Here is a 15,248-nt window from a genome sequence, read left to right as displayed (position 1 = left end):
AAGAGTATGGAAAAGTTATGTTTAGATTGAGCTCCATTGATTACCAGTTATTATTTTTTTTTTTACAATTTATTATCATGGTTTTAACTTCCAAAGCTTTGAATGACTTCCTGAGCATATTTGTGACATTATAAAAATATATACATAAAACCTCAAATTATCCAAACAGAAACTGATGGTATATATATATATATATATATATATATATATATATATATATATATATATATATATATATATATATATATATATATATATATATATATATAATTTTTCATGTTGCCTTTGCTATCCTTGTCAATCATATATTTCATGTCTCTGATGTATTTGCATGATTTCACTGTGAACATTGTATTTTTTTTTCATTATTATTATTTTGTGAATGGTGCTATATATGAACTCTCCTTACTTTTAGAATTTTACTTGATTGGTGACAGGTGTGGAAAACAACAGCCGTTCCAGCTTACATTTGAGAAACGTTTCTTTAGATTTTGCATATTTATAAAATCTGTTCACAAAGACACAAACATGGCATTTATTTGAGAACAGAGAATTAGACGGAAGTGTGCATGTTTCAGCTACACAGACATGGAATATTCAATTTGGTTTGGCAAAGGTGTTAGTAGTAGTTTGTGTTTCAGTGAAAGCTATCACTTCTTCTGTCACTGACACTTCCTGCACACTGTTGTTCCACAAATCTAACTTTTTCTTGGTAAAACTGGGACAGTAACTGCGTACTGACACACTAAAAAGCACATGCAGCACTGTGTCTTTCCATTCCTTCTTTGCACTATTCAGAGACACAGGAGTTGCTATGGCTATAGGAGCATTTGATTACACTGAAACTTCACCTTCTACCTTGCTCATTAAAACTGACCTTGGTGATTTTCTTTAATAACTATACCAGATGGTTGGGCTACTAAGAGTAGCTCAAATCAGCCTGTGTGAAATGAACACGGGAGATTAGAGTTGGATGAATCATTTGAGACTGCAACATACTTCAATATATCAAGTTTCTTTGTGTTGGAGTTATTTGGCTTAAGTTTAATTATCCAACCTATAATTTACATATCGTTCAATTTCTTCATTTCCATAAATTGCTGTTGTTTTTTTTTAAAAAAAACCACTTTTCTTATAACGGCCACTAAATGTATCTCATTGTTCTTGTGAAAAATATTATTAAGCAGCTGTGGGCCTAACAATACATCGCTGTGGTCCTACTGTGTTACATCATCTATCGTGCAGCTCCGTGTTCAGAATTCTAAAACATAAACTGATTAGCTGTATTTTTTAACTTTCCACTCATGTTTGTCTTACAGATGCAACAACCGTACACAGTGTGCCGTGGTGGCAGGGCCTGATGTTTTCCCTGATCCGTGTCCGGGGACATACAAATACCTGGAGGTTCAATATGAATGTGTTCCCTACAGTAAGTAGCAAAATCTCATATATTGTTTATTTCCTGTCCTAAAATGAGTCACGTATGCTGGACTACCAGGCATTTCATTGATAGCACCTCGTTCTGTATGTTTTATACACTTAAATATTCTTTAAGGACCATTTTCACAAGTTATGAAATAATGGCAATTATCTGTTTTTATTAGTGGTGAAAATAATCACAATTCTGACTGCCGCTTACATTTCTTTTGCTTTTTATATTTTTTATCCTAAATTTTCATTTTGAGTTTTTTGTTCATTCTTGTAATTTAACTTTGTAGATGCAATATGTCGCATTGATCTAATTCATACAAACATATATTTTTATTCGGAGGTTAAATGTCTCCATCCTGAGTGAGGCCAGATGAAGGAGACTAAACAGAGACGGCGTGAACATGTGGTAAATGACCATGAGGTTTCTTTAATAATTTCACACTTTTTTTCCCCTCGCAATTTCCTAAAATATATCCAAAATCTGGGTTACCCCTCCGAGCTTAATGAATGCAAAGGGGATCATCATGGAGACTTAGCGGATTAAAGACATCTTTTTGTCCTTGATGTTTATTTTACACTCTCTCAGTGAGGAGGGTTTGTCCGTAAGCTTTGGCAAAATGCTTTCTCTGCATCCGCTTTACTAGAAAGCTAAATCTTATAATTTTCCAATATGTGCTGCCGTTTTGCGGTTACTGTTCAGAAACAGAAACGGCTACCTATTATTATAGCTTGTTCAGCTGTTTTTTGTTTGTCCATATACCTAAATTAAAAGTGTATATTTTTATGAGATAAAAAGTAAGAAATAGGAATACATGATTTAAAACTTTTCCCTTATATTTGACGTACTTTGATGACAATTAAATTGCCTGTATAGGAGCCTTTCTTTAGCCAGCCACGTAGCAGTAACAAGTGGTAGAAGGACAGCTGTCATAGTCATATGATAGTCAGAAATGTCCAAAATGTCCAGCCTCTCTGGGAGAAATGGAAAACTTGAATGGTTTGAAACCATAACTTCCTAAAAACTTGGCAAACATCTGTTTGGTTTATGCTTTCTGTATTATACCAGCTACTGTAGCAGCAAACAGAAATTTATAATGTGAAAAGTTATATTGGTCCATAACAAGTATATAGGTCTTAACACTTTGTTAGATTTTGGAATAAATACTAAGATGACGGCCAACCAAAAAAGTGGGTTGCACAGGGAGAATAGGTGCTCCTCATTTTGTCTCTGCTATTTTGTGCTTTTAAAAACGATGATCTTTTCATCCCCAACTTTTTCTGGCACAATCATTTCATACCAGGGCAGCCAGATCAGATGTGTTTTGTCATTTCAAAAATACACCTCCTATACCATCTATTGTGTGATGCACACAGTGTCCCCTGTTAGGCGGCTAATCTTCCAAGCCCCAGGTGCTGAACAGTCTTTGTCGAAACTGCTCTATTCAGAACGATCAATGATCTAACCACAGCTCAGAACTAGTAATTTGATGCGTCCAGTGAGTTTTGAAGGCACCCACTGATAATTGTCAATTTACATGTTGCACTTTGGCTGTACTGTTATTGCCAAGTTATGGCAAAGCTAATTAACCAGGCTGACTCATTGGAAGGACATTTTTGAGCTGATCAGAAAAAGATCCTGCTTCAGTTATTTCCACCAGTAAACTTGGCTTGATGCACCATGAGTAAAACTTTTCTTTCACACCATTCTCATCGCTTTAAAGCATTTTTAATACGATGGCAAATACAATGTTTTTTTTTTTTTTTCCTGTATGAAAGATTGGATAAGTTAGGGCTACCCTGAACCCACCTATTGCTGCACATTGATTGTCAGCTGGCTTAAAGAAAGCTATTTCACCATATTTTCAAAGTAAGCTCTTCAAATCTTCTATAGCTGTTTTCTTTCCAGGGGAGATTCCTACTTAAGAGTTGAAATAAAACTAATAAATAAATGTTGGGCATAAGATTACGCCAACTGCATTAGTCAACATAATGTACACTGATGTTTCTATCTGAGTCAGAAGCTGGTGGATCATGTTAAATATTTTTATTTTACATTTTCTACCTGAGTTTTTGTAAACCTGCTGTATTTTTATTTGAGGTTTACATACATTGAGACATTTGCATCATCCCAAGCTTAAGCAACACTGACTGTTGAAAAGAAATTGTAACTTTTTCCAAAATTGCGAACACTTTTAAAGTCCTTGTCTCAAAGCCATCTTACAGTCTTGGCACTACAGTCCACACAGACAGCCAAGGTGATCTCCCACACTGAAGCATTCAATTATGTCGAGCTAAACGGCTCTTGCCTGGCATCTAGAATGACCGGCAGATTAAATAATAGGACTATCAGAGCCCTCTCTGGAGCAGATGGAAACACAACCTGATACCTGCTTAATGCCCCGCCAAGCATGTGCGCACACACATCTGTTTCACGCCCATGCGCACACCGGCGTTCTGTGGGCTTTTAGCCTTCTTTCAGTCATTCTGGACTTATCTTGGGCGTTCCCACTTTTGAAAAAAATAAATAAATAAAATAACCGCCTGGCAAACATACTTAGTTAATGGGTTTCTCGCAGTAAAGACCGGCAGAGTAAGATCAATCGGAGATGAGTTACGCTCTGATCTGATGAACAGTCGGTCAGTGTGGGTACAATTTCTCTCTGCAAAAATAGGCAGCATATGATACAAAGTCATTAGAGAGCTCGGCTGACAGATAGCGGGGTCGTAGTGAGAGAGATGAAGAAACGGCCTGCGAAAGGACTGTGAAGGAGAGAGTTGTTGTCGACGGCGCATTAGCATCTTCAGCTCTCTGTCTAAAGTGCTCAGTCTGGATCAGGTAGCACCATGATACATTGCATTGCTCCTGGGGGTGTGTTTAGCCTGGAGAAATGTTTACAACATCACAAAGAAAGAATCATGTTGTTTAAAGATTAAGTAAGTCTTTGGGTGTCGGGAGTCCACATTTCAGATGTTTCTGTCGGAGAACACCTCAACCTTTACATGGCAGAGAGCCGTGGTATTGCATTCCTCAAATATTTATGAAATCAATTTTCTTTGAAAGGTGTAATAATGTGGAAATCTTGGAACAAGCTGACATTCAGGCTGGAGCTTCAGCTGTCAACCATCACGCAGCATGCATAAAGCAGGAAATCAATTCTGTCAGCGGCGGTTGCTGCCAGATATATGTTTTGTAAGACATTAAGTGGGGAAAAAATCTCCAAATTGGTGCCATGCATCAAACTGATTCAATAGAGATGGCTTATTTTGTGAAATGTATGACAGTGCGCTCAGGCTGTTGACTTTTTAAAAAAGAGCGCAAGGTCCAACTTTAATAAATCATTATTATGTTGGAAGGCAAGTTCAGCTATAGCTCAATCAAATGAGTGCAACATCAGGGGATATCCATAACTCTTAGTGCGTCTCCCCGGACGGCAGGCACACTGGTGGCGCTGTGTAAACATCTGACTCACCTAGCAATCATCTCTGAGGGCGACCGTTGCTAATCACAAACTAAGTGTGCAGAAAGAAAATGAGCCAAACTCCAGAGAGACACAACTTCCCACTGCAGATGCACTTTTCCCTCACAACTGCCAGTCAGGCGGAGTTGTTTCCAACTGCACAGATAGCGTAAACAATCCTCAAAGTGGGTTGTAAAACAGGCAATTCAATTATGTTCGGTTCAGTTTTCAGTGAAATGATGCACCTTCATCCCCCTCCTCTTTATTCCATCAACATTTTTTGGCTGGTGCTACCTTCACCGCTCCTCATCTCTGCAGGTTTTTGGCTGTTTTCCAAATCTACAATCGAGTGCCGTCTCTTTTTTCCCCCTCTCCGGCTCACCGTGGAACGAGTGTGTGGTGGTCGTGTGCCAAACTAGCCAGCTAGCTTCTGCAGTAATTAGCCACCTGTGTATACTCGCTCATAGCACTGCAGGCGTTCTATAAATATCCATACATCCATTAGCACAGTGCTGCACAAAGTGCTTCACCAAGGCAACTGTTATACATGGATGGGTCTGATCTTAGAAAACAACAAAATGATGATTGGTGTAGCCTTAGTCATATTGATCCTTTAACACTGAATATATTGGGTTATATAACTAAGAAAATAAATTATTTGCCTTTTATCTCAAGCAGATTCTAAATTAAGTGGAAATTATTTTACATATTATATAATATATATGTAGGTATTATTAAGGCAAATCTGATAAATTAGGCATTAACTCTGACTGCCAGATGAGGCATATGGCAAGGGCTTTGATCCTTTGAATTTGTTGAATATGCATCAACAGGTTGGAGGCAGGAAAATCAAAAGAAGTTCGAGGGGAATTTGCAAAAAAAAAAAAAAAAAAATCTGTGAGGAGATGAAGCAACAAGGGAGACTTTTGTGGAAAACTGGTAAAAATTCCTTTAAGACTTACTTTCTCAGTTACAGAGTAACATTTATTGGACAATTCTTCTATCTGACTTTATGTTTTGCTGTAAATGTTGCATTACAAAATGTTGCTGCTGCTCCCATATTCATATTTCACATTTCGAAAGACAAATGGACAACTCACGTGAATTCACCCTTTGAAAGGGTCACCTGGCTTCCATGTCTTATTACCCAGCTGTACTTCTAGTGGAAACTGTTCTTGGTAGTGGAACAAAAAGGTTACACCGCTTGATGGTATCTTTAAAATAGGAGAGGACACATGGGCCATGTCTATCCATTTCCTCATCTTCATTCAGCATACCGTTGTTCTCTCCAGTGCTGTTATAAAGCAATTAGGAATTATTAATCAGGAAAGCCAGTGATATGTTATGCAATACCCATGCAGTCTATTTAAAACAATAGAACTTGGCTCACTAGGAAAGCTAATTAAAAGATAAAATCAACCTTCTTGTCTGGCCAATTAAGGACTTCTGTTGGGTTGGACCTTTGGAATAACTTCATCATGATGACACTAGACGAGCTGTGTGTGTGTGTGTGTGTGTGTGTGTGTGTGTGTGTGTGTGCGTGTGCGTGTGTGTGTGTGTTGTCCTGGAAACAGTCACTCACCGTTACGATTGCTTGTTTAAGTGTGTGCGCATTTTGTTTGGGCAAAAACTGCAGTTGTTTCCTTGCAAGAGAAGAGAAGATGGGAAAGGAACCAAGAAAACAGAGGGAGAGATGGCGGCGCGACAGCTGAGACAGAGATAGAGGGAAATGGGTTAGACGAGGAACAGAGAGAACGAATTAACTGATAAAAGACGGCGCACGAGAGCTGGGTAGGGGGAAGCGGGGAGAGAGGTAAGTGCTGGAAATACATAGGAAGTAATGGAGAGAACGGACGAGGAGAAAAGCACGTAGTGAAATAATGAAACAGGATGGCAGGTGAGGATGCGAGGACAACGGGGTGGGAGAGGGTAGAATAATGGAGAAAGCAAAGCAGAAAATGGCCGTGTCCAGATATGACCTTGGGCCCGGGCCTTGGACTGATTGGAGATCAGCGATAATCGCTTTCAGGCTGCTGTCGCCACACATCCTCCACGGCTCACACGAATCCCACGCACATCGTCTCCGCTCTAAGACGAACACCTTCTCAATAAACCATACGTTTTCAATAAAAATGCTAATTATCGTTACACTGCAGCACAGTTAGGGTAGCACTGCTTGTGTCTCTCTGTGTGCACACAGGACAAAGCAGAAAAGAAGTGTGGTAATAGGGATGGCATCCACGACAGAGCCTTTCACCCAGGTCGAAAATATTGTAGTGCAGATTTTAATGAACGAGAGGATTTTTAATAAATGAGACACAAGACAGGTGACACATCCCTATTATTCTGCTAATGTTTTCTAATATCCATTCATACCTTTGCTCAGAATAAATGAGCATGCTTTATTCTGTAGCTGCGAAGGTACAATAAATGATTCTGCAAATGATCTGTCAGAGATAGTGGATTGATAAAAACCTGCCTCTTCCTCTGCAGGAATCAGTTCTGAATAATGTTAGGGAAGACACTGACAGACGCTGCTTTCTTGTTGACGTTCTCTTAGAATTAAGGACGTTTTCTTGCAAAGTTGTCACGGCTCTTTTTTTCTCTCTCTCTCTCCCCTCATCTTCTTTTTAGCTACGCTCAGTAGCTAAATTAACAGCGGAGGAGAAAAATGTCTCATCTCTTTGCATCATCCTCCGTGCGCAGTCCCCCCTTGACAAAACCTTGAGGTTTCAACAGATGTCTCGCTGACATATATTGTCGAATTTTCTGTACAGAAAAATGAACGGCTGTGATCTTATGAGAAAGCTTGATGTCTTACCCTCGTCCTAGAGATTAAAGCAAGAGACACCTGGAAAAAAAAAATAAAATCTTGCAATAAGCTCCACAGCAGAGGCGTCCATTAATCTAGTGAAACACACAGCGCGGTACAAATTGAATGGCATTTGTTTGACATTTTCTTTGCCATTTGGTATACTTGTTGTCCGCCACACTTTCATTTGAAATCTATTAGTTGCTGGCAACCTTGAACTCTGCATGTTTTTGCTCTGTGTATGGGAGGCTGCCTCAGATCCTTTTGTAATTTGAAGGCCTTGTTCTTTCAGTCCTCTGCCCCACAAAGTCTCCCTTTGCGTTGAATCAGTGGATTTAAATTAAAGGAATAATTTTGGATTTTTGAAGAGAGGTTCTGTTAAAAGGGTAAAATTCATAACTCTCTTTGCTTTCTCATTCAATGTGCACACATATTTGTTGACTGAAGCTAACGCTGAAGAGAAGACCAAAGCAGATTTATTCCTTATTTCAACTCTTTCAGCTTTGTTATAAGAATTACTAATGATTTTACTAATGCCGTTCTATTATTTTTAAACTCGTAATTTACGCAGTAGCTGGTAATTACATCAATGGAGCGCCAATGATTTTCCTATGTGAAAAACTTCAGAATGGAACATTGTAAAACGTTTCCACTCATTTCAACTGTCTGATGTAAAAACAAAGCAGTGGCAAAAATAATTATGGAGATTTCAAGTAAACACCATTTTGTGTTTACTTGAAATCTTGGCGACTCTTAGACTAGCTGTTAACTTAGTTTCAGGGACTGACTACTTTGAGCAACCAATGGAGCCACTGAGCAGGTCAAGCTTCAGGACAGAGTGAGACATTCAGCAGATTATGGGAAGGCTGCACATATTGGAACAAAATATGCTATTATGTTCTATCCTTTGGAACTTTCAGCTTTTGTCATAAAATGTGTTGGATTTTAAAATTTTATAAATCTTTGATTTAAAATAAGTTTTTGTAATATTTCCTAAGCTAACCACAATTCAGCTTTGAATATGCAAAATTGCTTTGAATTTTGCATATTCAAAGCAAAATTCGGACCTGTGCATTTCTGCTTACGACCAAGAATCTGAACCTCTCTTCAAAAATCCTTAACTGTCCCTTTAAATTCACAGATAACAGTCCTTCTGTCACACACTCACACCCACCCTGCTACACAGACAGGCTATCTGCTTTCCTTCCTAGTTCTCACGAGGGAGGTGCCTGCATGTGGCGAACCATTTTATGTCTTAACTCAAAACGACTCACAAACACACACGCACACATGCATGTGCACACTTGTGTTGGGTTTTGACATCAACACGATCTTCTTCCAGAGATTGCTTATTTATCTGGAGTTGTGCTAAGCTGCACCAGTTACCATGCATTTTTCATGAGCCAAGGATTTAATGGTTGCATGTGTGCGCGCGCGCTTGTGTGTGTGTGTGTGTGTGTGTGTGTGTGTGTGTGTGTGTGTGTGTGTGTGTGTGTGTGTGTGTGTGTGCGTGTGTGTGTGTGTGTGTGACATGCATTTGTGTTTGTCTTGTTCTTGGTGATGAGTTCAGGCATTGGTGTGTTGAAGAATTTATGCATGGAGAGAAATGTGGTGCATGTGCACTATATATAAACATGTGTCATGCAGAAGTTTTGCGAAATGTTTTTTCCTTTGAGGACTCTCCCCTCCTTCTCTTCTCTCCTTTCCTTTCTCATCTCAGGGGACTACTTCCATCCAGCAGGTCTCTAACAGTCTTGAAAGACACCGGGGCACAGCCTGCAGGATTAGGTTTTCTGCTATGTTCACATTCCACATGGGTTCCCCGGGGACCAAGGTGGAATGAAATTCATATGTTTAAGAGGTTTTCTTGCAAGTATGCACATTTCACTGCAGGGTGCTGTGAAGCTCTGCAGATTGAGCAGTGAAAGAGAATTGGAGTTATAGTATACCAAGATCTCATACTATGAGATCTTCCAATATTCAGAGATCACTGTTGGGTTGACATTTGCTCCTACCATTGGCCAAATAACAACAAATTTATATTAAAAAAAAAAAGGGGGGGGGGGGATAAATCAGTTTGAACAGATGAAAGGGCAGCAATATGCTGTTTGGAATCTGTTCGATGCAGCTGTAACAATTATTAAGAATTACAGAGTTCGAAAAGAAAACATCTATTAGAAGTAGTCATTTGTGCATTTTCATTCACACAAATAACTAGAACAACTAAGAAAACTTTATCAATAAGAATTAGAAAAGGATGGAAAAAACAACAACAAAAACAATGTCAATACAGTTAGTTATGTGATTGACCAGCAAAAACTGTCCAGAGGAAACTTCTTACACTTTCATTGTCAATAGCTCTTTACAAATTTTACAGCAAATGTGTTTAAAACAAAAGGTTTGTATATAGAAAAATATTGTTTATTTGTTAAAAAAAATTACAAAGATAGAAAGAGAGCATTATAGATGCTTTGTGACATTATTGGGCCTCCTTAGAATTATACAAGCTAAAAACTGCAATGTGTAAACTGGTCAGACCTGGGTTGATTTTTCTTTTAAATTTTTAACAGTCTTTGATTTGTGAAAATTATTCTCATTTTGGATATTGATTAAATGTTGTCTTGCCTTTTACTTATTAACCCAAAATCAAGCATTGTCTCATCCTATGAGGTGGATGAATAATTACACCTCTAGTGTTGTGGTTAAAGCAAATCAGCTTCCACCTTCACACACACACACACACACAGATGCTTGCACACCCATACTCACAAAAATGACATGCCATTCACAAATCACCAGCTGGGCCACTGTGGATCAGAAAGCACTATTATGTAGCACTTTTGGCTAGGCCACTGAAATGCAATTCCACTAATCACATCAATTTTCTAGTTTTCATTGCTCTGCTGCTATTAGCATACATTAAAGAGCTCATTATCTCAGGTCATTTTGTTTTGCTCTGTTTTGTTCTGCACAAAGGGGTGAGACCACTAGGGGTACAGCAAAAACATTCCTGTGCTTTCCCCCATGTTGTGCCAAGCTCCTGCTTCATCCGGGTATCCCCTCTCCATCTTTGTGCGCATCTGTCTGCCATGTGCATCTCTGCTTCCCGTCTCCATATGCGTGTGCAACATATGCGAGATGCAATCTTGTCGGATAGCTTTCCTGTTGCAGTGCTGCCTCCTCAGACGCTTATGTAATGTTATTACCAATCACACATGGAGAGCATCCTGGCACTCTCACAAGGTTAGGATGAAATATGAGGACGATTATGGAGATCCAAGATTGTATTATCGTGATTTCCTTATTATTGCATCATTAATCTATTTTTGTCTCTTGTCTCTTTCTCTACCTTGTTCTCTGCATTTTTTTCCTTCTTCAAATCGTTTGCCTGTGGCTCATGCAGAAGTCGAACAAAAAGGTAAGTCAATCAAACACGTGCAAAATCAGGGTGTGCGTGTCACTTTTTGATCAAACTGAATGCGTTGTACTTTTGGCAAGAGGACATTTCCTTTAAAGATAGCCGTCTGTAGCAAAGCAGCCTTTGGTGGAAAATTAGAAACACTGCATCTCATTAGTCATATTCTTGAGTCGGATTATTCTATGCTATTGTGGGAAATGTCACTTCTCCATCTTGCCACTGGAGTACATTTTTATAATGAGCCATTGAGAAGAGAATTACATTGACATTTACTATTTCAAAAGCTGAACTGACGCCAGTACTTTGAGAAGTCAGTGACTGTTCAATCAATATTCCCAGGCTTTCGTGTGAAATCTGGAATTGTTCTATCAAGAAGAATAGGAAAACCCCCATCTGCCACATCTGGCATGTCTGTATCTGCCGCGCTGATGTGACAGCATTCCAGTTAAATTACAAAGACCTCTATGATTGGTTGCAACGGCTTCCCAGAATTGACTCCATGTCCCACATCCCTCATAAAACATGACCTCAGTATTCCTCGACGGGAAGGCTGAGGATGGAATGGGAAAACAGTTATTGTAGCAACTGCAAAAACAGCAGACGATCAAAGATGTGCCCGCTTCTGAAACTGGCGCTGACTGACGGAAATAGAAAAGGAGAGAAGCGGAGGGCGCATTGTGAGGCTAATCAGGACTTTAGGAGGGAGCGAGGAAGGGGAACCGAAGGAAAGAGTGGAAGTAGAACAAAGGGTGCTATTTTCTCTTTATCACATAACTGATACCAGAATGTAATACGTTGAAAGTAAGGGATGGTGCTGCTCTGCTTTAACAATGCAAGTATCATTCACTTGCAATCAGTGCTGTTTTTTTTTTTAACATGGACCATATGGCTCACCACCGAGCACAGCATGGTCCTGAGGGTGACAATTGGAAAAAAAAAAAAAGCTTTGTCAGTAGTGCAAAATGGTACCAAACAAAACAACTTTTGTAATGTTTATGTTCACGATCGGTCACTGGTGGGGTGGGATTCGATGGGGAACTCCATGGGCCGCAGAAGTAGAGGGTTGTCCAGGGCACCAGTTATTCCAAGAACTTCCAAGTAATAATAGAATAGAATGGAATAGAATAATCCTTTACTAATCTCACAGTAAAGAAATGAACTTATTACAGCAGCACAGTAACAAAATATACCCTTTTAACCCTCAAACAGGGTCGAAGCTGCTGTAACAGGCTGCCACTCTTATAGTGTCAATAACGGTGAAGAAAAACAGAGCACAAACTTTGTCAGGAAATGTTTGACACATATCACTGCGTGGGTGAGGCTTATGTAATGTGTAATTATCCTCATTTTTCCTCAGTATTTCTGTGCCCGGGCATTCTACGAGGAGTGTACCAAAGTGAACATCTCTTTGAGTCTGACCACCAGTCAGGTGCCTGGTGCAAAGATCCGCTTCAGGCCTCTGATAAGATATACTACATGCCCTGGACCCCGTACCGCACAGACACGCTAACTGAGTATTCGTCCAAAGAGGATTTCATTGCAGGCCGCCCCACCACCACATACAAACTGCCACACCGAGTAGATGGGACCGGTTTTGTGGTCTACGACGGTGCGCTGTTCTTTAACAAAGAGCGCACCCGCAACATCGTAAAGTTCGACCTTCGCACGCGGATCAAAAGCGGCGAGGCCATCATCGCCAACGCCAACTACCATGACACCTCTCCGTACCGTTGGGGGGGGAAGTCGGACATCGACCTTGCTGTGGATGAAAACGGGCTGTGGGTGATCTACGCAACAGAACAGAACAACGGACGCATCGTGGTGAGCCAGCTTAACCCTTACACCCTTCGCATCGAGGGCTCCTGGGACACCAGCTATGACAAGCGCTCTGCGTCCAACGCTTTCATGATCTGCGGCGTTCTGTACGTCGTTAAGACCGTGTACGAAGATGACGACAATGAGGGGACAGGAAACAAGATTGACTACATGTACAACACGGACAAAAGCAAAGAAACAACAGTTAATATACCATTCCCTAACTCCTACCAGTATATAGCTGCAGTGGATTACAACCCAAGAGACAACCTGCTGTATGTGTGGAATAATTACCACGTGGTCAAGTATTCACTGGACTTTGGCAACAATGGTAAGTTCAATGGAGGATGTCCCTCAGTAACCGCATCTCTTCTTGTTTCTTCTGTCATTTTTGATTCCACATGAGGTATTTTATTGAGAAGTGCTTTTTCAGCTGTGACATATGGAATGCTTATAGGCACTGATCTTCTTTCAGTACTTAATTCTGTGAAATTACTTGGAAAAAGTAGAAAAAAATATTGCTCCATCTGTGCTGCCATGACTCTCACTTATGACTGTTTTTCACCTCCTCCCTGCAATCTACAGTGCACATGTTCTGAACTCAAAATACATCCCAATGACAAATAAATCAGCTCCAGTGTACCTTCACTGCTGCTCCCTGATATACTATTGGAACAGAGTTATCAGTCGTGTTGCTATTTCTAGAAATAAGAGACATCAAAAATCTACCTAGATCTCCGCCTTTAGAAGATTAGTGCTCAGACAGGGCTATGCTGAGCTTCAAACACCTTTCCACTCGCCAACTTTCTCTTCCCATGACCGTTGAGCATTCGTACAGAATGTAGCCCAGAACGTCTGCATGGAGGATGAACAGAAATATATGTGTATGATGAAAGATCTTGTAGCCTCTGCTTGACGTTCATTATAGTTTTCTTTAGCTCCATTCATACGAGTTTGCTGTCACTTTTTGCGCTTTAAGAACTCTGCAAAGGTCTATCTAATATTATGAAAGCAGAACTTTGATATTTATTTTTTCAGTTCCAAAATAGCAGGGGAAATCGAAACACCACTATCTGCCAATTTAATTTATGACTGATGTTTAGTAAGTCTTCACCTTTTATTTCACAAGATGACACAACTTGAATCACAGTTTGAAACTCTGGAGCTTTTTGCTAAAATAAATAATTCAGACTCAACATTTTATTAGCCGCACTGCGTTTTACAAAGCCACGCCCTCCTAGCCCCAGACTTTAATAAAGTTAGATTTGACTATTACTCTTTGCACAATCTCCCCAGATAATTCACAAGTTTAGTGCGACAAGCCGGCTAGTGATTGTTTCAAATCTGGTATTTCAAATTAAGTATGTGGCCATGTACTTAACATAGTTTCTGTTAATTTTTAAGATAAACAAGCCCACAGCAGTAGAGATCTATGACGATTGATATCAGGTGCACATTTAAACATTCAGAGCCTCAGATATTTTTTTTAAATCCTGCCACCACCCTAATTACCATCACTCTGTGTGACATAAATGACAAATTGGTCTTAATCCAGATTTGTTTGCCAGATTTACAGTTGTGTTGAATTTAACACAAAGTTAGTTACCGTGTTTCCCCGATAGTAAGACACCCCCGATTGTAAGACATATCGGGGGGTTCAGGGGGGTCGGCTAATATAAGCCGTACCCCGAAAGTAAGACATATGTCTTACTTTTCGGGGAAACACCTCATCTAGCTGCGCGCCGCCTCCTGCCCACGTCCGCACCGTCCCCCTCTCCATACGTTGCCGCGTCTGCCACCTCCCTCTGATCTTAATGAGCGCCGCCTCCTGCCCACTTCCGCGCCGCCCCCCCTCCATACGTCACCGCGCCGTCCCCCTCTCCATACGTCACCGCGCCGTCCCCTGCACTTGTCACTGCCGCCTCCTGCTTAAAATACGGTAATGCACAGTATTCCACTGTTCGTTCTTACCATTTTTCATTGTTTTACATGTTATGCAATGTTGTAACAAGACATTCTTGGCACTTCCTTTTATAAAACTGTTTTGTGGTGAATACAATACTGTTCAGGTTGTTAATAAATGTTAATTTTATGGTTAAAACAAAAAATTCGACAATTTTTTTCCAATATAAGACATACCCCGAAAGTAAGACATAGTGGGGCTTTTGGGGATAAAAAGAAAGTAAGACACTGTCTTACTTTCGGGGAAACACGGTAGCAGTTGTTTGCTTGGGCCTGTCCTCCGACTTAAGATTTCAATTTAGTTGAAATGTTATTAATGAAGTTTTTTTTTTTCTTTTTTTTTTTTTTTTTT

General features: G+C 39.9%; 1 protein-coding gene across 2 annotated transcripts in view; it reads left to right on the top strand.

Annotated features, from left to right (window-relative positions):
• Positions 1-15,248, top strand: part of adgrl3.1 (adhesion G protein-coupled receptor L3.1) — a 161,654-nt gene that overhangs the window by 67,538 nt on the left and 78,868 nt on the right. The window contains exons 5-7 of one of the 2 annotated variants that reach the window (XM_014984400.2): positions 1,320-1,429; positions 11,105-11,119; positions 12,477-13,265. In XM_014984400.2, coding sequence (XP_014839886.1) covers positions 1,320-1,429; positions 11,105-11,119; positions 12,477-13,265 — 914 coding nt within the window. Of the gene's footprint in view, positions 1-1,319; positions 1,430-11,104; positions 11,120-12,441; positions 13,266-15,248 lie in introns of those variants that run through there. The other variant, XM_088004859.1, reaches the window with a different exon arrangement.

The sequence above is a fragment of the Poecilia mexicana genome, unplaced genomic scaffold (genome assembly GCF_051168715.1).
Source record: "Poecilia mexicana isolate PSO_F unplaced genomic scaffold, ASM5116871v1 scaffold_1, whole genome shotgun sequence".
NCBI classification, from domain to species: Eukaryota; Metazoa; Chordata; class Actinopteri; order Cyprinodontiformes; family Poeciliidae; genus Poecilia; species Poecilia mexicana.
This window is presented reverse-complemented; position numbering and strand designations above follow the sequence as displayed.